At 38.9% G+C, this 27,191-nt stretch overlaps 1 protein-coding gene and 1 long non-coding RNA gene across 2 annotated transcripts in view; one reads left to right on the top strand and one right to left on the bottom strand.

The window, feature by feature from the left end:
- Positions 1-27,191, top strand: part of LAMA2 (laminin subunit alpha 2) — a 623,785-nt gene that overhangs the window by 583,339 nt on the left and 13,255 nt on the right. Inside the window, exons 54-61 of the mRNA XM_059941243.1 lie at positions 1,283-1,403; positions 3,838-4,014; positions 7,649-7,797; positions 12,413-12,589; positions 12,836-13,004; positions 22,017-22,129; positions 22,450-22,639; positions 24,578-24,733. Coding sequence (XP_059797226.1) covers positions 1,283-1,403; positions 3,838-4,014; positions 7,649-7,797; positions 12,413-12,589; positions 12,836-13,004; positions 22,017-22,129; positions 22,450-22,639; positions 24,578-24,733 — 1,252 coding nt within the window. The remainder of the gene's footprint in view (positions 1-1,282; positions 1,404-3,837; positions 4,015-7,648; positions 7,798-12,412; positions 12,590-12,835; positions 13,005-22,016; positions 22,130-22,449; positions 22,640-24,577; positions 24,734-27,191) is intronic.
- Positions 602-25,803, bottom strand: LOC132375921 (uncharacterized). The gene is made up of 3 exons (XR_009506160.1): positions 25,618-25,803; positions 18,679-18,818; positions 602-2,120 (listed from the first exon to the last, which is right to left on the bottom strand). It is a non-coding gene; the product is annotated as an uncharacterized LOC132375921 (long non-coding RNA).

The raw sequence follows: 27,191 nt of genomic DNA, 5'->3' as shown, positions 1-27,191 counted from the left end.
AGTTTCTCATTGGCACAAACTACTTTTCAAGTGCCAGCAGCCATATATGGCTACTAATTACTGATTTGGACAGTGCAGAAAAGAATATTTCCATCATCACAGAAAGTTCTACTGGACAGTGCTGCTATAGATGAAAGAGGTGTCATCACCATTAACATCCTGCTAGCTTATGTTTATTGAGCACTTACTACGTGCTAGCATGTTTATCCCTTTTTAAGAAGTAGTGAGCAAAAAGTAAACATTCAAGCGTCATTTGGGTATTGAAGCCACTTTCAACCTTATTGGAAAAATTAAATGTATGTTTCGTGACTTTGGTTGCTTTATTTTGTTACTGCTGCAATACAGGATAAGGACTTTAGGGTCAATCTATAAACTTAATCTTAAAGTATCTTTTTTTTAGACTATGTAATCCAAAAGAATGTTTCTCAGGTTTTATTTGACTTAAAATCTTTAAAGAGAAATATGACATTATCTTATTCTTCAGCTAACCACCCCCCAAAAAACAGTCTCAATGAAAATATTATCTTTTCAAAACCAATGTTTGCAGATATTTTTTTAATTTTGAGCAAAATTTTATTTAACTTTGTCGGTATGTAGTTTGATTATGCTGTCCCATACAAGTTCTGCCCTTTGTTGGAAAAAAAGAAACACATTTCATTATGCATATGAAGCACTTCATAAGAAGTCAGTTCATTCCTGTACCTTGTATTTAAATGCAATAGGTGAGATTATTTTTTTAAAGGAGAGGAAGAAGAACTACATAAAGACTCCTTGTGCAGGATGGTGCTCATATCCACTTATCCAACCAGGAGCTAATGGAAGCGTAGTTTGCTGGGTGCATGTGTGCGCGTGTGCACAGTCTGAGAGACGTGCCTGCCTGTGCAGAAATTCGGGAAGCGTAGTTTGCTGGGTGCGTGCGTGTGTGTGTGCACAGTCTGAGAGACGTGCCTGCCTGTGCAGAAATTCGGGAAGCATAGTTTGCTGGGTACCTGTGTGCGCGTGTGCACAGTCTGAGAGACGTGCCTGCCTGTGCAGAAATTCGGGAAGCGTAGTTTGCTGGGTGCGTGCGTGTGTGTGTGCGCAGTCTGAGAGACGTGCCTGCCTGTGCAGCAATTCGGGAAGCATAGTTTGCTGGGTGTGTGTGTGCGCGTGTGCACAGTCTGAGAGACGTGCCTGCCTGTGCAGCACTTTGCTCCATATGGCTTTCATCCACTAGGCACACACACTATACCGCCATTGCCCTAATGATATTGCTTTTGTTTTCCATTTAACTTTTCAACAGGCCGGAAGTAAATTTGAAGAAATATTCTGGCTGCCTCAAAGATATTGAAATTTCAAGAACTCCATATAATATACTTAGCAGCCCTGATTATGTTGGTGTTACCAAAGGATGTTCACTGGAGGTTGGTCTCTTCTTAATGACTTCCTAAATACATTCACATCAGATTTCACTTACTTAGGTTGGGTCTATTACGGGGACCAGTCCTTGTTAATATATTTTAAATTCCTACTGACCCTAGTCTTAGCTATGCATAAATAATAAAGCAAGATTGAAGTACTTCTGTAAGTTTTCATGATCAACTGAACTTAGGAGAACAGTATTATAGAGACCCCAAATTGTGAACCGGTTTCCCACATGTACAGCACTTCATAGCATGTATTTTTAATATTAATCTCTTCTCTGGTTGCTTCTTCCTTTCCCACACTACTTTTCTCTTTTCCTCATTTTTGTCATCTATATTAGATTTAGTTTACCTTCATGTATTTTATATAGCTTTATTAGCAGCCTTAAATTATTTTTCTGAAATGGGTTAGGAGTTTACACAAATAGCAAGTAATAGTTTACACCATGATCATTAGTGCATAGAATCTTGTTCACAGCTTAGAAGTCAAACCTCCTTTTCTTTGAAAATGGCACATAGTGGGAACCATCTACAAAGACTTGGCTTTGACGGGACTGCAAAGTCCCCTGTTATCAGGTGTCTTCAGTATCTTTTCTTTATTGCCAAAGCAGCCCAGAAGCTTCCTGATACCACTTGACTATTTTGCACTGACTCTTCAGTAGAGGCTGACCCATAGGAGAGAGGAACACCGGTCACAGCTCTGCTCTCTTATTATATCTGTAAACAAGATACAACAGTCATCAGCAAATATTAGTAAAAGTTTTATGGGAATTCTAAAAGTGATGAGTTTGTTTAAAAAGAAAATGTTAAATATATCATACTTACAAATTTTTAATTACCCTGATGTGACACAACTATTCATTTTAGCTGCTTCCTCCAATTAAGATTATGTTAAAGCATTGTGATAGGAGATGAAGGGATTTGGGGAAAAAGAAAAAGTAAATCGCCATGAGGTTTAAAGACTGAAACAGAACTTTCAGGGTCTTCACTGTGCCTAGTTATACAGTCTCCAAGTTGGAATTAGCCATAGACATCCACCCTGAGAAGCTTGGGAATGAGGAAAAAGGAAGTACATACAGAATCGAATCGCTAAGAATCCATACTAGCCTCTTTTTACTCAGAGTTTTAATCTTCCAAAGCCTAACTCTCATCCACATGCAAAAGATATATACATGAGGATGGAAAACTGTCCAGAAAATGAATAGCCTGTATGTGTAGAAATGATGATTCTGTAAAGGCACTTTTCAATAACTGGGAATTATTTGCAACTAAAATATGATGCAGAAAGTTCAATATTTGATAAATATTGAAAAGTCTGCACAGTAGTTTTATCTGAAGTATCCAGAATTCTGTGATCTGAAGATTGGAATCAAAAACAGATTGTACATTTTACAACACATTTAACTGGGCCTGAAACACTGTGGAGGAAAATAACCTGCATTAAAGGATTCCTTGTTTTCACTCCAGCCAAATCCAGGGCTTTTTAAATGAATGTTTTAAGCACTCTAAATGCCCAACTCCATGGGCGTGCTTAAATAAGTCCTAGCACAGTCATACAGTGGAATGACCTCCTGCTATTAAAAGTGATGATGAGATCTGTGTTTACTGACAGAGATGTCCTCCACATGTGAAGTGAGAAAGAGAAGTTACAAATGAACGTGCCTGTCATGATTCAGTTTAAATATAGACAGGAGGAGAGAGCAAGAGGGCAAGGTGTAAAAGATAAAATGAGTGAACGAAAACATGCATGCATGCATGCGTGAATGAATGGAGGTGATTTTTACTTTCTCCCTTTTGCACTTTGTTACCGTTTAAAATGTTACTGTTTTAATTTTATTATCAGCAAGGACAATGACACTACTTTCATTCTGAGAAGAAACCTAGACTAAGAACTATTTGGTTTATTTATTTTTAAGATATAGATTGTATCTGATTTTTTAAAAATTCCGCTAGAGTGTCCTTATATACTTGAGAGCAGCGGACATCTTTACCTTGGGCTCTTCACTGAGGAAGAATGCAGACAGAGACCATGGTCAGACTCAGCTATAAAACATAAGCAATTAGTTGGTAGATGGTATTCCAGGGATCCATTAGAGAGTTTTCAAGGGAGACTTAGCAAGACAGATTTAAACCAAAAGAAAATGTTACCTGTCAGTGATAATCTTTTATATTTCAAATCAAAAGTTCTAGAATAAAAGCAGAGGCTCCAATTTTTATTTTAACTCAAACTGCTCAGAAAATTCAGTTACAGCTAGAAATAATATTTCTTTAGTTGCTCTTAAGCTCTCCATGTAACTGTGGGTTTTTATGTGTTCTAAAATGACACTGTATTTCATAGTAACGTTGAGTGCATTGAGGAGGGTGAGTGAGATGGAGAAATTAATTTAAATGTTCATTTCTAATGCTTTCTTCCCTTCTTTCCTTTTACCCAAAGAACGTTTACACAGTTAGCTTCCCGAAGCCTGGTTTTGTAGAGCTGTCCCCTGTGCCTGTTGATGTAGGAACAGAAATCAACCTGTCCTTCAGCACCAAGAATGAGTCTGGTATTATTCTCTTGGGAAGTGGAGGGACACCAGCGCCACCTAGGAGAAAACGAAGGCAAACTGGACAGGTACCCTCACACCTAGCTAATAATGCATTTTCCCTAATGCTTATATAAAATCATTATTTTATAGAGACTCAGGTGAAGCATTTACAGTTTATAAATTGTTTTTATATTTTTTGATTTGCATCATTTATTTCCACTATCATCTTCTTAGGACAATTATCTCCACTAGGATTTTCCTGTTGGTCAGTTCTAGGTGCAGACACACTTGTATTTACATCCATATTTCATATGGGTTTTGCATATATAAAGAGAGAAAGCATAAAATACATTCACATTGTGTTAATCTTCTCTCTAAGTCCAATTTCCTACCAGATCTGTAGATAACCAGATGGAGTCCCTTACATTTAAATTTAAATTTAAATTTTTTTAGGATCAGTTTCCCATTTTCACTAGCTAATGTGATACAGTCTGTTGGAGCCTAACCTGCTGCACCCTCTCTGGACAGAGAGAAGGCAGAGAATGGACCTGGGCAGGAGAAGGTGAAGAGAACACAACCAACACAGGCATGGACACTAGCGACATTAAAATAAAGCCTGCACAGTGTCTGCTTTGTAGGGTTGTGAGCTTTAGTTTTCATACCCCCTAGCCATTTGATTCTGTTAAAAGCTGTCTCTTAGTTGTCCTGATCTAGGCACCATAACTCTTTACTGCATGGATATTCCTCCAATACTTTCAATCACATTTTTAAAGATATACATTTTTCCATTTAATCTCATTTTTCTCAGTGAAGGGGTGCTTAGGAATTACCAGTATGCCATGGCCAAAGCACAGAGTGCTTTACAAATATAGCCTTAAATATGCATGCATTCTTGTAAATCAGGTTGTGTTGTGATTATATGTTTTTTTAAATCACTTTTAGCATTTAAAATTTAGTAATGGGTAGTCATATAATAATACTATTTTCTTCCCCCACAAAAAAAATAAACACTAAACAAAATATGGTTGACCCTTGAACAACACAAGTTTGAAGTGCACAGGTCCAGATATACACGGGTTTTATTCAATAGTAAATACAACAATACCACACGATCCGAGGTTGGTTGAAACTGAGAATGCAGAACATCTGATACGGAGGAACTGCGTATAGGGAGGGCTGACTATAATTTATACTCAGATTTTTGACTGTGCGGAGGGTCAGCGCCCCGTGTTGTTCAAAGGTCAGCTGTATTGGCAAATAAAATCCAAAGATGCATTACCATGAGTAATTTGCAATATCTCAGGAATACAAAGGTGGCTTGATATTAGAAAACCTAAAATCATAGAATCATTTTGATAAATGCAGAGAAAACTTTTGGTAAAACTTAACAACCATTCCTGATTAAAAACAAACAAACAAAAAAGACTTGGTAAACTAAGAACAGGATGGGGCTTCTTGATAGGAAAACATTATAAACATTTTCTATGAAATCAAGCCCAAGAAAAGATGAATATTATCACTGTATCGGTCTTAGCCAATACAATAACAAAAGAACAAGTAAATATAGTACAAGAACAAGTATATAATTTAAGAATAAATATAACAAAACAAATGTAAGACCTATATGGAAAAAATTTAAAAACTTACTGAAAAATTACATCAGACTACTTATTAAAGTCAACATGTTAATGGAAAGACTCAGTGTTAAAAATATATCAGTTCTCCACAAAGTGATATGTAGATTCACCTTCAATGAAAATACCACCTTATCTTTTTGTAAATCAGGACAAGCTAATTCTAAAATTTATATCAAAGATCGAAAGCCCAAGAAACTCCTGAAATAGAAGAATAAGTTGGTGGACTGTCCTAGCAGATATCAGCACATTAGAAGCTAGAGTTTTGAATCATGGGAGTATGGTGTTAATTCATGGATAACTCTGTGTCAGTGGAACAGAATAGAGAGCCAAGTATAGATGGAAACAACATTTGGCAATAGGTGGCATTGCACATCATTAGGGAAAAAAAGTGGCCCTTTCAGTGGATGATTCTGGGGCAATTGCTTATCCATATAGAAAAAAATGAACTAATTTCTACTTCATGCCAGACAGAAAAATAAATTCCCAATGAATTAAAGCCTTACATATGAAAGGAAAAAAGTTTTAAAAGTTTAGAAGAAAATATAAAAGGATAACCTTTGACCTTAGGGAAGAAAAGGATTTCTTTGGGAAGAAAAAAAACCAAAAAATATTTTTTGAAGAGTAGAGGGAGAAAAAGTGGTATTTTATCTCATTTTTTACTATGCATAAGCACTGAATAAATATAAAATATAACTGTTCTCTTAAAGCCTTTATCTTTTAATCATAAAAATAAAATTATTTTCTCACTGCTACAAATGATAAGCTAGTTATAATAAGAGGGCCAGATCAAACATTCTGAAATAGGTTTCACTAAAGGATATGTGTTTCCTAGGTCACAGTCAAATAGTTAAGCACCACCCATCGTTTTCAGATTTCTCCTCATCAGAACTAAATAAATGGACTTGAGTCATCAGATTTCAGGATAGTTCTTAAAATAAAACATGTTCCCATTAAAACAATTAAAATGAGAAAATATTAAGCACTATAGTACAAAGTAAATTAGAAATAACATGTTAATGTTTCAACATTTTAATGATAATGAGTATCTAATTTTTAAGATCTCATTGTCAATGCTATCTGAAAGAGGAAACAATGTTAAATAGTTCATGTCTGTTGCAGAATCAATACTGGTTAAATGACATACTTTATTTTTCAAAGCTACCAGTTTTGATACCCATAGGGTCATTTGTGATTATGTTCTGCTAAAGGGGTTTGAGAACTCAGCCAGCTAAAAAAATTTTAATTGAGTAGATGGCAGTTGCCCCTTTTGATGAATGGCAAGCACTAATCCAGATCGTCTGGCCATTTTGTGTTGGACACGCTGCGGCATAGACGATTTTGTAAGTTATTGGAGACGTTATGATGTTTGAATGAAACCATCTCCACTACCTCAGGTGACTCGCAGAGGACCAAGTGATCACCGTGTATCAGGTGCCACCCCCCTGCTCCACAAGAAAGGCAGCAAGCGTAGCGTCAGCTTTGGGGAGAAGGACTGCGTTCAAGCTCCCTGGGGTTCATAAACTGATCTCAAAAGCATACTGTTTCTATAGTAACAGTAGCAAAAAGAAAGCAGTCCTGTTTGTGGATGAAAAATTGTCTTCCTTCTTTCTAAATGTGGGAGACAAGTTGCATGTTGATAGCAATCTATCCACCAGCCCCGAGAACGAATTGAAATCTAAACACTCAAAATGCCGTGAGGTTGGGAGTCAGACCTCATTTCCAGAAGCTAGCTGTCCGTTTGTGAATACACGGGAGAGGGATTTTATTGACACCCTTTATTTCCTGATGGGTTTTGTGAGTTAGAAGCCCAGTGCCAGCACAACTGTTCCTTTCAGCATTGCAAATCTGCTTTGCAGAGACTGCTATGTTACTATCTCCACTTTCCACATCATCTAACAAGCAAAAATGGTAAATGATTAAAAAGCTATTTCCAGCTGCTTTAAATACTCTTTTTAAGAAAATACTGAGTCTTAACTTCTCAGGTAAGATCTCAGAGCGGATGAATACGCAGTTCTGTCAGGGAACTAAGCTAAGTCATAGATGAGACTCCTCTTTAATCTTCAATGACCATTTGCTATTGCAGGCCTATTATGCGATATTCCTGAACAAGGGTCGTCTGGAGGTGCATCTCTCCACAGGGGCACGAACAATGAGGAAAATTGCCGTCAAACCAGAGCCGAGTCTGTTTCACGACGGGAGAGAACATTCTGTTCATGTAGAGAGAGCTAGAGGGTAACAATAGTCCTAACGACTGACTGTACTGTCATAACTAACGCGAACTCCTTTGCTTGCCTTAGTCCTTTACTGGACTTTTGTGTGCATGGACATACGATGCATTGCAAAACTATCAAGTAGTTTAATTTCATCTTCTTTATATGTCATACTTCGGGAACCTCATTTCCCTTGACCCTTAGGAGTCTTGTTCTTAACGTTTTTATGCTAGGTGGCTCTCCTCTCCACCTTTGGAAAAACCAAATGCATCCTCTGAAGCGTAGATAAGAAAACTCTCTCCCTCCTCACCTCTCAGATACTCTCTTCTCAAGTAGGGCATACCAGCCTTTGGCAGCTGCTGTTTCATTCAGGTTCCAAAGCAGTTATGGCAGCTGCTTAAAAATCCGTCACAGATACAAGCGCGGCCGCGGCTGCAGGACCCACGGAGCACGGTTCTGCGCATGCCTCGTCCCCGGCCCTCACCCCCCACCCCCCACCCCCCACCCCCCGCCAAGGTGTGCTGGGTCCCTGCGGGACGGCTCCGTGAGGGAACAGAGTTGAGAGAGGGAAGGGAGAAGGCTGCCGTCTTGCCATCCGTGCACGGAGGCTGCCTTTCTGCAGATCCACCAGAGCACCTGCTTCCCAGCCCTGAGTCAGGGAATTGCTTATTAGTGTTATAAGCTGATTTCTCATTTCTTCAGAATGCTACAGTACTTCATACTTACTTTATTGGGGAAGTCATTTGGTTTTTTTTTTTCATCAAAATGTTGTATGACAACTCAGAGAGGTAATGAACTTAGACGAACAATTAGAGAAAAAGAAAACAGAAACCCAGAGACTTCAGACCTCCAGACCCACAATCCATTTATTAGACTGAAGACATAGAAGAGACCTGGAAATCAAATCTGATGAAACCTCAAAACACAGAGAATACTTTTAAACACAACAACAGTATGAATGTGTGGCAAAAGTTCAAGTAAGCAGATGTTATTCTGTACTTAAAGACCTCCGTTTTCTAATCATCCTCTTGTGTGGATAACAGTTTAAATAAGTAATAAGAATGCCTTGTCTTCTAAGTAAGTGACGAAGCTCTCCTTGGCTCATGTTTTTCTATTACACAGAGCATTAGGTTGTGGGATGAATTGATACTAAGCCTTCTTGCAGAGTATCTTCTAACTGAGATGTTTAGAAACCATGATTAAAACAAATGAGGGATCAATATTTGGACAAACTAAGAACTTTTACTAATCTTATAGGCACATATTGCAGTCATGGTCTCTGAAGAGAAATGCAAACTGAATTTTCTCATTTGAATCTTAGGGAATGCTCTAGAATACTGATTTTACATGTCTTCTAGACTAGATTTCAGGTCCTTTGCCAAATGTTAGTCCTTCTCATTGTAGGAAAGACTTTCTAAAGTCTTTAAATTTTAAATAACTTCAAGAAGCAAATGCAGATCTGACAAATATAGTTGACCAAAAAATCATCCAAATATGTTGTTTTGTAAAGAAAGGATTCTGACATTCTCAAGTGCATTATGATGTTATGCTAAGGTGTCCTTTTAACAGGTGTCTCTTCAAGAAGGGTATTTTATTATGCCAGCTCCACAGCTGTTGGCCATCAATCCAACCTTTATTTGATTAAGCCCAGTGTATAGTACATCCCCTGAAAACTGGTCGTTCAGTTAATTGGCCATATAAACAAACAGTTTTACTATTCGCTGTTAATTAAAGGATAATGTATTGGACATATTAGTGGGTTGTCACTGCAGTCTGTGGCAAAGCAAGAACTCATTTGCACCATAATGTCTCATTCAGCACTCTGAGGTCAAAAAACAATCATCACCTATCCTTTAGGCGAGCACCTCAATTAACTGATTAACTAGAGATCACTAATGACCCTAAGAACATCTCCCAGAAACATATTTTAATGCTTCATTTCAATTCTATGGCATGCTCTGTGTCAAATACTAAACAAAGATTATGTCCTTGAGTCATTCTAAATGTGTGTGAGATCTGTATTAATATCCTTTCATCACAGATGAGGATATATTAACTAATTTGCCCAAAATCACATAGCTAGTAAATAACAGAGGCAGGATTTAAACCCAGATATACTTGACTTTAACACCCCCATCTGTGCTCACCCGCTATTTAGTCTTACCCTTTTTGTGACCTCAGAGATTTGTATTACTTCATGTTGATTATGATACTCCTATTAACTTGGAAATATTTGCTTTCTTCCAACACTATTTAGACCATAAATGTCAATTGTTATTTCTTTTCTTAAAACTCTGGATAAGATGGCAATTTTAATACCATTAATACCACCTCATAAAATCAATAGATTTTTACCAAATAGAGAGGCAAACTTTTCAATATTACTCTTGCCCTTTTTCTCTCCCTCTCTGCCTCTCTCTTTACCCCTCCTCTCACATTCTCTCTCCTTTTCTACCCCTTCCTCTGCAAAAATTTCACTCCCTTCACTTTGGTGTCTAATTTCCTAGTTCTCCAGTGACCTCTGCCTTTTATAACTGCTTGGCCCTCTGACCTTCCACCTGGAGTCCACCTCAGTGGCCAGTAGTTCTAACTGGACGAAAACAGTAAACCCTAAGAGCCTGGAGTAGACGTTCAGGCAAGTAGGTATTCTCCTACGTGAAAGCATTCTTCACACAGGTACAGAATTAGGTTAAAGACCACAAAGTTGTAGCAAATATTTCAGGAGTAATTTGAGGTTTCCAGAAAGGGACCATGGTTTGGACACTGCAACCCAAATATTTCTTTCTTACCATCAATTTAAAAAATTTCAGATTTTGTTTCTCATGTAAATTGCAAATATCAGGGCACTTCTCAATATCTTTTACCATGTACGCAGTTCATTTGGTGGTGGTTTGAAAAAAATCTTTGATCAATATTCCATACAAATTAAGAAATAGAATTTAAGTAATAAAATATTTAATTATAAAACTTCAAGAATCAACTATTGAAATCTTAAGGAAATTCAGCTGACCTATCACAATACTAATAGTAATGTAATGATTCTTATAATGCTTTTTGCACATAGTAGGTCCACAGTAAAGAGTTTTTGAATAAATACTTTTTAGAAAGGAAATGCACCAGAATCAGAGAGGACATGTAGGTAATATCCCTATTTACAAAGAACTAAATAAATGACCTAGATTTGATGCTCCTAGGATGTAAAATGGAAACTGGATTCAGCTATAGTCTTCTAGCAGTGCCCTTATTAAGTAGTACAGACTCAGTGCAATGCCTTAGTTAATGTTTTCCATGGTTTGAAATAGGTGTTCTTATCCTCATTTTATAAATGAATGAAATGAGACTGAGCAAGATTAAATAACTGGCCCAAGGTCATACAGCTAGTGAGCTTCCATACTAGTGCTTAATTCCAGTCTGTTCCTTCTGAAAGCTCAGGCTCATTCTACATCTCCACCCTATGATCCAGTAAGAAAGGACCATTGCTATGGTCCTTGGCCCAGAGTCTGGCAAAACATCAATGTATCATTTCCCCTATTTTGCCTTTGAAACTAAACCCAAACTGCTCCCTCTACACCTCCTGAATAATGACATTTTGAGCCACAACAATATCTATTCTTTGTCTTATTCTCTTACATTTGAATTGTCCCAAAGTGGGCCAGTTGTTCAGTGCCATTTCAGAGCATCTTTGCGCTAGTTTATTGTTTCTAATTCTACATGTGGTTTTTCTTCTTTCTAAATCAAGTAAAATGGCATTTTAGAACTGAGTTTTCCACCTAAGTGCTTAGGGTTTTCTTGCCAGATGTGAAATAAGTTTTCAGTAATCCACTCATGATCCTTGGGCTATTGACTAACACATGACTAAGAGCCCCATGCTGACTATTGGGACTAAAGTTTAAAACCTGCTTCTAGAACAAAAGAGAAAATGCTTTTGGTCATTTTCATCAGCAGAACTCTTTGTCTCCTGATTCTTTGCCCCAGGATCCACAGAGTGAATAAGTAGCATGAGGTGCTCAATTAGTAATGTGTGAGTTATCTCTCATAAGCAAATTAGGGAAATTAATGAAACCGCCACTAAGGAAAATCATTGCCGAGAACAGTTAGCATGGTATTCTGGCCTGCCTCTTCTATTCAAAAGCCAGCAGCTACATTCTTTATAAAACATCCTGTAAGTGTTTGCTGTTGATTCCTGCAATCTAAGCTCTCAGGAGTACAGTTTGTTCCCCAGCAAGAAGGTAACAGCTAGCACAAAGCAAGAAATACAGAGCTACACAAAACGTGACCCCATGCTGTGCTAAACCGACTGAGCCTCCTGCGATTAGACATTACTGCCCCTTACAGAAGCCTCTGCTCCACAGGGTCACGTGTAAGGCCACTGTTGTCAACCACCACCAGAGGCTAGTGTTGCAGCTGCACCATTGCCTTGTTTCCGGAAACTCTCAAGGAAAGTTTGCAAGGGAGGCAGAGGGACGAGATCCTGAGAAACAGTACTGTTTGCTTAGTGTCGAATCCCTAATCGTCAAACTTGGCTCTCTTAAAAGCTTCAGGAAGGAGGGGTGCGGGGTGGCAGGAAAGAGAGTTGGATTTCCGGTTGTGTTGGACGTTGTGTGTTTTATACTTGTTTATTTTCAATGTTTCATCAGCATCTTTACTGTTCAAGTTGATGAAGACAGAAGGCATGTGCAAAATCTGACAATAGAACAGGCGATAGAAGTTAAAAAGCTTTTCGTCGGGGGTGCTCCAACTGAATTTCAACCTTCCCCACTCAGAAATATTCCTCCTTTTGAAGGCTGTATATGGAACCTTGTTATAAACTCTGTGTAAGTGAATCTCCTTGTTACTAATTTTTTTTTTTTTTTTTTGGTATGAGCATCACTGTTGCATCTACACTATCCAAAACCATAGGGGGAAGGAAACAGTGAAGGTCTTCAAGTTAGATTTTTTTTTTTTTTTTTTGATTGCACTGATGACCTTTAAAATGGGAAAGGGGAAATTTGATGTCATGGTAAGGAAGCAGGACAATGAAAAATAGGAGAAAGTATTGAATTTTAATTATATTCCCTTAGCCCTATGGACTTTGCACAGCCTGTATCCTTCAAAAATGCAGACATCGGTCGCTGTGCCCATGAGAAACCACCTGAGGATGAAGATGGAGCAATTCCAGCTGAAACAGTTATCCAGCCAGAGCCAGTTCCCACCCCAACCGTACCTGCACCCACCCCAGTACTGGCACATGTAAGTGTTTATATCCCATCGCTTTCTCATTTTAACCCTGTGTTTTTAGTCATTTTCAGAACAAAGGTTATTCAGGATATCTAGTATACTCTACTGCTAGAATTAGAGGAAGGGTCACCTGTCGATGAAAACCTTTTCTCCTTACATCTTCCTTGGATTACTTTCTTTTATATATCTGTTCTCCTTTAATTTTCCTGTTTATAAAATGGCACGTGTTTTCAGTTGAAAAGTTAGCACAGAAATGTCTACAGAATCAAGAATAAAACCCACCTACCATAGCACCATACAGAGGCAACCATATTGATTTTCAGCCCCTTTTATTTGCATTTTACATAGTAGATCTCATACCATGCATACAATTTGGTATTCTGTTTTTTAAAACCAGTAACACATAATTAAAATTGTTTCTAAACATCATGCAAATGTGCATGTCTAATATGATTACATGTGTATGTGCATATGTGTTTGTGTGACAGAGAGACACACACAAAATATTTCATAAGCATGGGAGGTAGTATATCCTTGATTAGAGCGTGGGTTCCAGAGTCAGACTGCCTGGGTTCAAATCCCAGCACTCTAACCTACCATCTGTATGAATGTGGGAAAGCTACTTGGCTAATCTATTCCCCTCAGTTTCCTCATCTGTACAGTGAGTATACTAACGACACATATATCAAAGAGTCATTATGAGGATTTAAAAAAATGTTTGTTAAACCCCTAGCATATACTAAGCATTTAATAAATGGCATAATTACTATACAGTAATGATCATAATGACTGCTTTTTAACAATTTCCATTCAATATTATTGTCATTTTCCTAACAGCTGTGTAAAATATATACCTATATACCATCATCCCATTTTTAGTTGAGTTAATAAGAATTAGCTAGCCTAAGTAATACACCCAGACACAGCCAGTAAGTGACAGGATAGGAATTTTGATCCAGTGGGTCTGATTATACAATCTGGTTCCTTATCACTGCAACACTTTGTGAAGCCAAATAATCATCTTTTAGGAAAACTGGCCATTTATTCCAAGCATCATTTCCTTCTCTGTAAAATGTGGATATTACACCTACCTTGCCTGCCGATGGGATTATTGTAAGAATCAAATGAGGTAATGTATGTGGAAGTTCTTTGAAAAGTGGAAGAAGCACACACACATAGATACTGTGAGGAATCCCTGCATTTACTAAGTAACTATATAGTATGTGTCCAGTATTCTGCCGGGCACTATATATCCATTATTTCATTTGATTCTCACAAGCTATTAAGTGTTTTATTTATGTTTATTTATATCATTGGAAGTATTATTAGCCCCAGTTCACAGAAGAAAACACCTGCAATCACACAGCACAGCTAGCAAGTGAAAGGCTGTCAGTCATGTGGGGATTAGTTCAAGGAGTTGATTTTCTCCTAAGACCTCACTGAGATCTGCCACATGGATTTTAGAATGTTTCCTTAGCTCTTTCATAATGTGGCCTTATGCTCGATTTCCCCCAGCAAAGGGAAGGCTAATGATCCTCCGTCCCTTCTGCCTCATGTACTGTTCTCTAGACTGTTATCCCTCATATCCGTTCCCTGGACTCAGGAAAGTGTTTTCAACTGAAGAATTTAAAAACACCATGGTTAAAATAAACGTTTTTGACCTCGGATCCAAATGTCCATTTGGATTCTATAGGAAAGTGGATCCTAAATTCTGAACAACTGACTTAGAATTATAAATTGTAATTAGCAGAAGCCCTAGAGACCAGCTGGTCCAATCGCCATCTTAATACATGAATCTTTTTATATGATACTTGATGTGGACTTACAGCCTTTGCTTGAACATTCCATTGACAAGGATTTTCCAGTGTTATGATGAGGCAGGCTCTAGTTGTTAGAAAGCCATCGGTTATAATGAAGTAAAACTGCATCCCTATAACCTCTACGTAATGATTGTGTTTCTGTAGCCAAACACATTATATCTTCTCTAACACCCCTTCAAGCATTTGAAAACAGCTAAGTGTTCTCCTTTCCCAGGCTGAATATTCCATTATCTCAAGCATTCTTCTTAATTCTTAATTTCTAATTCCCATATTCACACTGATAATATTCTTACATTTGAAATATATCTTTCAAAATATGGCACCTAGAATAGACCATACTACTCAAAATGGAGTGCCCAGTTCAGAGAACAGCAGAGTTCCTCCTTTCACTGGTCTGTCATCATATTCTACTAATACACCTGGGAATGTTTTAATGTTTTACACGGACGGATCATGCCATTAGTTCATCATTAGGTACCATATTCGGTCAACCAAAACCTTGAGGGCCTTTGTATCACTTGAACTTCTCTTGAATCAGGTCCCTCAGCCAGTCCACATTGAATTGGTCTGGTTTATTGGTGAATAACCCTGCTGGTCCTCAGTCATCACCTTTCTTTTCTTAGTTGTGTTTCTAAAACATAAACTTTGTTTCATAGGAGGTCTCAAGCATATCCTTCTGTGGTTTCTAGAGATCACATTTTTTCCCTTTTTCTGAAAACAAAGGTACTTTCCCATCTGGACTGGAGATTTTAACTCATTTAAGTTTTCTTATAACCTTCTGTTCTTATTCCAGTTTCCATTTTCTCTCAGCAGTATATGTTTTAACTTCTCCAAAAAAGAGCATTCCACTTAGTAGATAAGACAAAAGCAAAAGAGAGGTTGAGTAGCAGTCCCGTGCATTGGTACAGAAAGACTCATAGAACATCAGATCTTGCACATTATAATTATTTATGACTATGTGGTCAAAATTACATATTTTAGAATTTTGCATCTCTATTGGGCTGTACTGTATTTTCAGAGTATCAGATCATGAAACCATACATAGCTCCTCTTTTAATCTGATTTCTTTCCCTTATCTATCTTCATTCTTTATTTTTTGTGTGTGTGGAGAGAAGTGTCTGCTTTTTAAAGGTTACTTAAAGGTTTGACAATTTATTTCATGACAAATATTTATTAAAAGGCTACTAAATGCAAAGATGAATAAGACATTTATGACATTTATTTTATGACAAATATTTATTAAGAGCCTACCAGAGAAAGAGAAACTGACTGAGAGCCATATTTGAGAAAGTAGACATTAACATAAATAACACAGTAAGCAAATATGTGTAGAGGTCAGTCAGGATAAATGCCAATATGGGCTGCAAACACAACCTGCTAGCTTCCAAGACTGAAAATTAGAAGCATGGCAGGGGACAGCGTTAAACTCCATCCCAACAAAATGGGTAGTGGTACCTAGAAGTGTGAGAACAGGTCCATAAAATGCAAATTTTAATACGCCACCATACTCTACTCTACTCTTCTTATACTTAAAATCTTTCAATTGAAACAATATAAATTGAGGATGACATACTTATGACATTATGTTAAGTGGGGAAAACAAACAGGATATAAAACTCTGTATACTACATTATCATGTCTATATCAATAGCTAGAAAAATGCATAAGAAAAACCTTTCCAAGAAATGCATCAGATGCTAACAGCAGAGGTATATGGTCCAGAGATGATTTTCAACATTTCAAAAAACATTCTTAAACGTGTTTTGCTTTCATAAATGTTTAAAAAGATAAATTAAAAGCAGCGGTCTTTCAACCTTGATTCCTCCACAACATCCAGTTATATAGCTGATTTCTTCACTGGGGAAGAGGGACATGGTGCGTGATCCCCTCTCAGCTCCTTTGCGTTGAGAGTCACTGAGGGAATAAACTGGGTCTTTAATCCAAGTTATCCACGATACGGGTCTGCCTGCCTGTCTTGGTATAACCCACCTACCTTTACTCAGTGAACTCAGGGGGGCTCACTGAATAACTTACTGTCCTCTCTAAATGTAAGTAAACTCATTGAAAAATGAGAATAATATCTACCCTGAGGATTATCATGGACTAAATTATACATTGTATGCAAAGCACCCAGCACCATGCCTGGCTCACAGTAACACTCCATCATTCTTCTAAGGGAACTAGTTCGTTTAACCTTTCACACTGTTAGGGTGAGATCCAGCGCTAGGAAAAGGAAGGCGAGCATTCCTTTTTAAACAAACTCCAACACGATATGGTTATTCTCTCTCAAGTCTCCTATCATTTTCAATTCTCACCATTTTCTTTTCTTTTTTTAAAATCAGAATTCAGAATTTTAAGAATCTAAGAATTAAGACTTACACATTAATTCCAGAAGTGGGAACTACCTATCATCTATATGTTTCTTATTTGTTCTAGCACAGTTGACAGAAACCCTCTCCTATTGTCAGTTCCTTTCGTTTTCTTCTTCATGCCATCGTACCCCTCCCCACCAGCAACTTACAGCAACAGGACGACATTCACTCTCCTCCAGGGCAATTTAAGAGCATCTTGAGAAAGGCTGTGAAATGGATTATGTCAATCCTATTATTAATACCTGCCAGAACATCATAGATCAGAGAGCATATTTTATGCGTATTATCTCATTTGATAGTGTGGTAGCCTGTCTTCTCTTTATACTTTTATTCTTCAGCCCATTTAGAGCTGGATAAAACATTTCTACATGTTATATTTGTGGCTATTTCTCGTGGAGGACGGGAGAGATTAAGAGTGTGGACTTCTAGTATTACAGAAAATTGTCAAAATGTGACAGGTTCTCAGCAGGTATATATGGCGTTTATACCAAGTCTTTACAACCAGCATGGCCTGTGTGGATTTGTATACAGTGAGCTGGCTGCATGTTTTTTGGGTTTTTTTACTTGAAGTTTATTGGAAAGTTGAACTTTGAACTTCACATTTTAAAATGTGAATAACTAAGAAGAGCAGCATAAACAGCCATGAAGAGTCCCTGTGCTGTTCGGGGCTCCTGGGGAGTTGGGGGAAAGAAGTGAGCAGAGTAGGAAAGAACAGAGCAAAAGAAAGCTCTTCCTCCAGCAGATTGAATGCTGTGACTTTAAAAGCATAAGTACAGTCCCGGCCAAAGGATAAATCAGTTGGATACTGACATGTATTTAAAGGGGAAACATACATTTTCCATACTGCAAAGAATTACTGTTCAGGCATTAGTGTGTAAATAAATAGTACCGCAAATGCCCACTACTTAGCAAAAAAGCTTATGTGCAGGGAGTTAACATAACTCAGTTTCTCAGTAAACAGCTTGAATAGGGATTTTGTATTTCAGAATATTAAAGTCAGTGCCGTAAAAAGTATCTTCCGCTTAGTACTCATGCCGAAAGAAGAGCATCACAAAGAAGCACCCAACTTCGCAGATGTCATTTTAGCCCACATTTGTTAGAGGATTTTTGACTCATGAAAGAAGAAAATGATGCTATTTTAAATTAATTTTGTATTGAAGTATAGTTGAGTTACAATATTACATTATTTTCAGGTGTACAGCATAGTGAATCAGTATTTTTGCAGATTATACTCCAATGATGCAATTTTTATATCATTCATCATTTGGTGCTTTCAAGAACAGAGATGCCAGTTTTGATCAATGCAACTGAAGTCTCTACTCTGCACCAATCTAGAGTCAAGGAATGCTTATCCACCAATCGTATGCCATCCTGAATCCAATAACTCATTTCCAAATGTCAGCCAACAATCAGCAGTCGGAAATGACCATGCTCTATTCTGATCTGAAATTAATTAACAGTATGAAGGTGAAAATGTTAAGCTCCATTACTAACCTGCGGCTCTACCCACTTGCCTAAACATGGCTATGGGCGGCATGGCTTCCTTCAGAATCCTCTCCAGCTCTGTCCTTGTTCTCACCAACAGGTGCAGGGCCACATTTAGACTCCCCTCTCGTCTGCCCACATCTTGTCACCTGCCAAGCAGAGACAAATAAGGAGCAAGCACATCCTGTCGTCTCCTATTTTCCCCCATATGTACTTTAAAGAGTCCCCACAAGGTGGCAGGATTGTAACATGCTGAGATTGATGAGCCGCTGCTATTTGTATTATTGTTTTAACACATTTCAGAGATCAGTGTTTCCAAAATAACACAGGTCATGTACCACATCCATAAAGACGATGCCTCCCCTCGAGCTCACACTGGCTTGGAGGAGGACGATTCATCTTTCAACAGCCATTCTTTAAAGGTTCCTTAAAATTACCTCATTAGAAGACCCTTCCTCTTAGCTCAGATTTCTATGGGAAGCAGGGTTGAAAATGTCCTTAATGACAAGATCATTTTATTCTCGTGCAAACCTTGGGGCATTTTCTATTCCATCTCACATGGTCCCTCTTTAAAATGCTATTAGAAGGAAAAGAGCTGCTTGAGTGGCCAGGTGAGGCGGTCCACCCTCTGAGGGGTGTGAGGGACGAGGAAGAGGAGGGACAACAGGCAAACCTGCTGGGAATGTCGGGCCTGGTTTCAGATCCACCCATGGGAAAGTGATGCAAAGCAGACACAATCCATCCCGCCTCCCCTTAACCAAGTGAGAGGAGACATCTAGGCTTACACCAAAAACGTTACCAGATTAGAGACTGTTGGAGAATTGTCTTCCCATTTAAATCCTAAAGTAGATAGATACACAGAAAATCCTCTTCCACTGTAACCTCTCTGTCCTCTTTCAACTGCCAGTTTTATAAAGGAAGGTGATTGATAGACAGTTTATTTAACCTCTTTCCATAATATCCATCCCATTGCAAATTGATGACAGTAAATGTCAACTCGGATGTCCTTAAAGAACAATGAACTTACATAACGGCGTTATACTTTGAGTTTACCTAATGGAGTGATGCATTTGTTATCACTCTCTTCTATAAAACTGGCCAATCTGAGAACACGGTTTTATTAGCCACTGTTTCCACCTGCTTCTCAGGATCCACCTGCTGTAAAAGTGAAGCAGAAGCCTCTCCGGGTAGCACTGCTCTTCCTAAATTTCAAGTGGGTGTACCATGTAACGCTTCTAAACAAACAGGACCCTTACAAAGTCAAAGGTTTTTCTAAAACAATGTAAGCAGGGCCTCTTTCATCTAGGAAATCTGATAACGTGTAGCAGAGCTGCTCAGCTCAAGACCAGTGTTGGAAATCACGTGTCCAGTCTACCAGCAAGCAAGGTTAGCATGGTGTTCAGGCCACAATGCCCAAAACACGTAAAGACAAAGGGTCTCCACGACAAATAGCTGCTACCAATAAAAGACCTACTCTTTACAATAGCCACTTTGATAATTTTAAAAATTACATTAGAAAAGTTGTTTTATATTAACGTATATATGTAGCTACTAGACAGTGTTAACAGTAACACGGAAATAACCTGCTGGTGGTGTCCTTTTAGGCTACACATTATAGTTCCCTAATTCCTCCAGATCCAGTGACCTTTTCAATCCCTCAGTTTTCAGAGCTGAGGGTTTAGAGATATTTTAGCTAAATTCTGCCCCTGATGGACTCCCAGGAGGTTGGATTCTCTTCGAGATTTCTGAGGAGGACTACAGGCTACTTACGTGTGTTGTGATGGTCCTCTCTACAGGAAATATCGTGAGAGGTTGATAAACGATCCCAGTTCTATTAATAGCATCATTGAAGGCTGAGACATTAAGCTACCAAGGCCTTTCCATTTGGGCTCTTTTTGCAGTCAGGGTAATAAGAAAGGTGCCACACGTTGATTCCAAGAGAGGCCCATTCAGCTGCGTGAATAAGTAGCATGTTCCTGTTCTACCCGCTGGGTTTTTGCATATCTCTGTGAATTTCAGCCACAGTCTGCTCTTTGTAACTGACCATCTCCTGGGAAGCAAGAAGGGAAATACTTCCATAAAGCCCAATTTTACAGCATTTCAAAACACTTAAAGCTTTTTACCTGCTGTGGCAGAGTGCTCCATTTGACTAAGCTCAAGAGAAAAGAGGGCAGGGCTTTTCCTCATCAAGTAAAAATTTCCTGTGCGCTGATGAGTCATCTCCAAGGTACACCCTGGGAAGAGCAGGCTGCATCCAAAGCCTGCCTTGGGCTGTTTGGGAACCTCTGCTGAGTCAGCGCGCACTGGGGCAGTGGCCCATCCAGAGCTATTAAGTGCAGATCTTTAAAAACAGATGTGTTGTTGAGAGCAGGCAGGTTATTTATTTTCTCATGTACTTTGTGTTTTAAAAGACTTCTTAAGCAGCTTGTACTTGGAGCTATTTTGTGAAAATAGAGACCAAGGAAAGGAATCGTGGTTTTGGTAATTTGAGGAGCCTTGATTAACTATTGAGCTGAGCGTTAACAGTAGCCAAGTAAGGTCCACCCAGTCAGGTCTGGCTACGTAATTGGCAGGGCCCAGAGCCAAGTGAAAATGCAGGGCACCTTGTTCAAAAATTATTAAGAATTTCAAAATGGTGACAGCAGAGCATTAAGCTCAGTGACTACACAGGAAGCCTGCCTCTGAAGCTAGCCCCGCAGCGAGCTCTACCTTGTAAGCACCCTAGGAAGTTGATCTTTGAACAGTGGCAGTTGAAATGGTGTATGGCAGGTTACATTAAAAAGTGTGCTGGGTTGCCTAGCAACGGGCTAAGCCTGAATGGGCTGACTTGCAAGTTGAGATACACCAGCTTGAAAGTCTAAATTCATGGAAACCTTCTAGCACCGATAATTTTCAAGAAAAAGTAAGACGGTGGGAGAGAGAAATGGGGAGGACAAGAAGGACACATTTTTCTACTCCTGTAACCCAGTGGCAAGCTTGTCATTTTCCCTGTTCAATCTGCTAACGATATAACTCTTCATAAATGAAGTAAAAGTGAGAAGGAAATTCCAGTTTTCTCAGAAATATGAATAATAGATTTCCTTAAAGGATAATGAAAACATGAATTAATCAATGAATATTTTTGAGCACCATTCCTTTGGCAATGCAAAGGTGCAGTATAAGTAGTAAGTACCTACTATGTAGTAGAGTACAGAGATGAATAAGAGACAGCTTTCATTTCTAAGGAACTTAAACGAGATTTTGTGAAAACATTAAACTAAAATATAAGAAACCATTAGACAGCAGCATTACATTTTTAAAGAATGGAGTCCAAAATCTCTGCTCCTTCTCTCCTTGGTATTTTACAGGGTCCTTGTGCTGCAGAATCGGAACCAGCTCTCCTGATAGGGAGCAAACAGTTTGGACTTTCGAGAAACAGTCACATTGCAATTGCATTTGATGACACCAAAGTTAAAAACCGGTATGATTTATTCTGAGATATTAGACAAGAACCGATAAATGGAAGTACTAAGTATTTGTTTATTCAAGTTTAATTAACTATATTTATTAATAAATGAGGTGAGCTTTTTTAGTTCACTGAGTACTGTAAAGAATAGAATTATATCAATATTTGTCTGAGCCTGAGAAGCCAGTTTAGGAACTCAGCAGACCTGGATAGTCCTCACCTTGGAAAAGGTTTTGCTATCCTTTATGAAAAAGCACCATGATCAGATGCCACTCTATCCTAGAATAAGAACGTTCTTATTCTTCTGTTTTACTTCGCATACTTTTATTTCACAGTCTCACCATTGAATTTGAAGTGCGAACCGAAGCTGAATCAGGCTTGCTCTTTTACATGGCCCGGATCAATCATGCTGATTTTGCTACAGTTCAGCTGAGAAATGGATTGCCTTACTTCAGTTATGACTTGGGAAGTGGTGACACCAACACCATGATCCCCACCAAAATCAATGATGGCCATTGGCACAAGGTAATAGTCCCCAGGATGTTGGCAGTTCCCTACGAGGGGGTTACTGGGTGGCAGCCATCGGCATTCCCCTGGTGCCAGTATTATCTTGCCAGTGCAGACACTGACTCTGGCGCTACTGGAATGTGGCCGAGGCTAAAAATAAAGTAAGTGCCATATACGACTGCCCAACCTTGGAAAATGTGATCAGACCTGGGTAGGTTTATAGTTGACCACTTACCTGCCTCATCATGGTACTATAAGATTCCATCATTGCTGTACATCTGTGGTTCCCAAACATCTGTCCACAAACTAGGGCCAGGCAATTGAAGACATTTCCAATACTCTAAGTAAGTATTATTATTATTGTGGGACAATGGAGTGTGTTAATCATAAAGCTCTATGTATTCAATTTAAAGGAATAATATTTATTCTAAGATTATATTTTCCTATTTTTAAAGTGCTAAAATAACCTCTCTTTATGAAATAATATTTGACCAACTTAAAAGCTGGTAACACTAAAATGGGCCCTATGGCTGCCTTCCCCCCCTCTCCCACCCCATAGTGGTCTGAGCACACCAAGAGTCTGAGAATCTGCTACCTCATGTTTAAAGGCCTCTGGGGTATCATTTCCACCAACAGTCATTTGGAACAACTTTTTAAATGTTGGCCTTACACCCAGAAGCTGGTACTATTATGGGCACAGAAGGCTCACCTGCCAGCTGACTGTCCTCTTTGGCATGACTGCAAGTAGATAATATGCTGCCTGATTAAAACGAAAACTTGGAATTTGTCTCTGCACCTGTGGTAGCCTATCAAATAAAGCTTCCCTAGGTGGACCAATTAAATGTTTAATTTTTAGAGTAAGATATTATTAGATATTGGATTTTATATATTAACATACTTGGACTTGTCGTATCATATAGAAAGCCAAGGAACCTGAAAAAATATAATATAAACGCAAAGTCAACTAATTTGTTATCTAGAAATAAGAAATTTTCTAGGGAGCTTATGACTAGCAAATACTTTGTGCAGGAGCTCTCATCAAGGTTTATTCTCATCTCTGGCTAATAGCATAATAAATATGACACTTGAGAAAAAGACATATTGTTGGGCCACAATGAGGCTGGGATTACGCTAAGTAGCCAAATTAAGGAGGGATTTTTATCCTTGCAGGTTGTTAGAAAATTATTTCCGAAACCAGAATAGATCAGTGTAAAATAAGGTCTTAAATTACTCTAATCCTGATGTAGATTCGTTTTTAAACCATTATTGTACTCCAGCATTTCACAGGGTTACATGCTCCTTTTCCTAAATTCAGACTCAAGGATTTTATATGCTCAAGCTAGTCTCCACACTTTTTATTTCTCTGCCCCAGAAAATAATTCAATCCACTGCTGTCATTTCAGCCCAGTCAGCCTTCCGTCTTCCTCCCTGACTTTGTACTAATCAGCTTCTGCAGAAATGGCAGTGCAGCCCTGATGCGCTGCATCCCTGCAATTCTGCACGAGAAGTGCCTCTTAAGCAGAGAGATACAGCATCTCTGAAATTGTGCTGCGAAGACCAGGCTTTGCTCAATCAAACCAATGAACTTTTGAGATTGGACATGAATTTTGCAGCCCACTTAATTCATGACAGGGCTCTCAATCTGCAAGTTTCCTTACAACAAGCATACCTCTTGATACAGATACTCACTTGGCAACTATAGAAGAGTCTTCAATCTAAAACTCACCCAGGAAGATTTTCTCCCCTTTTGGAGATGGTACTAATGGAGAAGACAGACTTTGAGACATTCTGTAAACAGATTTAATTTCACTTGTATTATGGGTTTAGCACATACTAGGCACTCAGTAAGTTGTTTCACTTTTTCCTAAGGAATATCCTAAAAGTTCTTATGTTTTATACTCTGCATATTTGAAATTTATCTATGATTGGTGTTAATGACTCCTCTTCTTTTGGTAGATTAAGATTATTCGAATTAAGCAAGAAGGAATTATTTATGTAGACGGTGCCTCCAACAGAACCATCAGTCCCAAGAAAGCTGATATTCTGGATGTTGTGGGAATGCTGTATATTGGCGGGCTACCCATTAACTACACTACCCGAAGAATTGGTCCAGTAAGTGTCTAATTTGTTTCTTTGTGGCCTAAATAGCTGCCTGAGTCATGAATGTATTTTGAATTATTAGGTCACATTGGCCCATGACCAATTATAGATGAATAGGAAATCATCTTTTCTGAGAAGTGACAAATTTTCTAGACAGATCTGACTATGAGAGGCAATATTACAAAACAGAGTGTGGACCCTGGAGCCAGACTCCCTTGGTTTGAATACGTGCTTAACTGTTAAGTAGCTGTGTGATCTTGAGCAAGTTACTTAATTTTTCTTTGACAAAGTTCCCTTTTGTAAAATAGTTTAATAATAATACCAAACAAGCAAGGTTGCTAGAAAGATTAAATGAGGTAACATATTTAAAGTGCTTGGAAACATACCAAGTATATAGAAAGCACTGTTTTTGAACCAAGATGGCGGAATAGAAGGACGTGCTCTCACTCCCTCTCGCGAGAACACCAGAATCACAACTAGCTGCTGGACAGTCATCGACAGGAAGACACTGGAACTCACCAAAAAAGATACCCCACATCCAAAGACAAAGGAGAAGCCACAATGAGACAGTAGGAGTGGTGCAATCAGAGTAAAATCAAATCCCATAACTGGTGGGTGGGTGACTCACAGACTGGCGAACACTTATACCACAGAAGTCCACCCACTGGAGTGAAGGTACTGAGCCCCACGTCAGGCTTCCCAACCTGGGGGTCTGGCAACGAGAGGAGGAATTCATAGAGAATCAGACTTTGAAGCCTAGTGGGAATTGATTGCAGGACTTCAACAGGACTGGGGGAAACAGAGACCCCACTCTTGGAGGGCGCACACAAAATACTGTGTGCATAGGGACCCAGGGGAAGGAGCAGTGACCCTGGGGGAGACTGAACCAGACCTACCTGCTAGCGTTGGAAGGTCTCCTGCAGAGGCGGGGGGTGGCTCTGTTTCACGGTGGGGACAAGGACACTGGCAGCAGAAGTTCTGGGAAGTACTCCTTGGCGTGAGCCCTCCCAGAGTCTGTCATTAGCCCCAACAAAGAGCCCAGGTAAGCTCCGGTGTTGGGTTGCCTCAGGCAAAACAACCAACAGGGAGGGAACACAGCCCCACCCATCAACAGTCAAGCAGATTAAAGTTTTACTGAGCTCTGCCCACGAGAGCAACAGTCAGCTCTACCCACCACCAGTCCCTCCCATCAAGCCTCTTAGATAGCCTCATCCACCAGAGGGCAGACAGCAGAAGCAAGAAGAACTACAATCCTGCAGCCTGTGGAACAAAAACCACATTCACAGAAAGACAGACGAGAGGAAAAGGCAGAGGGCTATATACCAGATGAAGGAACAAGATAAAACCCCAGAAAAACAATTAAATGAAGTGGAGATCGGCAACCTTCCAGAAAAAGAATTCAGAATAATGATAGTGAAGATGATCCAGGACCTCGGAATAAGAATGGAGGCAAAGATCGAGAAGATGCAAAAAATGTTTAACAAAGACCTAGAAGAATTAAAGAACAAACAAACAGAGACGAACAATACAATAACTGAAATGAAAACTACATTAGAAGGAATCAATAGCAGAATAACTGACGCAAAAGATCGGATAAGTGACTTGGAGGACAGAATGGTGGAATTAACTGCTGCGGAACAGACTGAAGAAAAAAGAATGAAAAGAAATGAAGACGGCCTAAGAGACCTCTGGGACAACATTAAACGCAACAACATTCTCATTATAGGGGTCCCAGAAGGAGAAGAGAGAGAGAAAGGACCCGAGAAAATATTTGAAGAGATTATAGTCGAAAACGTCCCTAACATGGGAAAGGAAATAGCCACCCAAGTCCAGGAAGCAGAGAGAGTCCCATACAGGATAAACCCAAGGAGAAACACGCCAAGACACATAGTAATCAAATTGGCAAAAATTAAAGACAAAGGAAAACTATTGAAAGCAGCAAGGGAGAAACGACAAATAACATACAAGGGAACTCCCATAAGGTTAACAGCTGATTTCTCAGCAGAAACTCTACAAGCCAGAAGGGAGTGGCATGATATACTTAAAGTGATGAAAGGGAAGAACCTACAACCAAGATTACTGTACCCAGCAAGGATCTCATTTAGATTTGATGGAGAAACCAAAAGCTTTACAGACAAGCAAAAGCTAAGAGAATTCAGCACCACAAAACCAGCTCTACAACAAATGCTAAAGGAACTTTTCTAAGTGGGAAACACAAGAGAAGAAAAGGACCTACAAAAACAAACCCAAAACAATTCAGAAAATGGTCATAGGAACATACATATCGATAATTACCTTAAACGTGAATGGATTAAATGCTCCAACCAAGAGACACAGGCTTGCTGAATGGATACAACAACAAGACCCATATATATACTGTCTGCAAGAGACCCACTTCAGACCTAGGGACACGTTCAGACTGAAAGTCAGGGGATGGAAAAAGATATTCCATGCAAATGGAAATCAAAAG

This window comes from Balaenoptera ricei, chromosome 12, assembly GCF_028023285.1.
Source record: "Balaenoptera ricei isolate mBalRic1 chromosome 12, mBalRic1.hap2, whole genome shotgun sequence".
Classification (NCBI taxonomy): Eukaryota; Metazoa; Chordata; class Mammalia; order Artiodactyla; family Balaenopteridae; genus Balaenoptera; species Balaenoptera ricei.
Note: the sequence above shows the minus strand (reverse complement) of the source record. Positions and strands in the feature narration are given on the sequence as shown.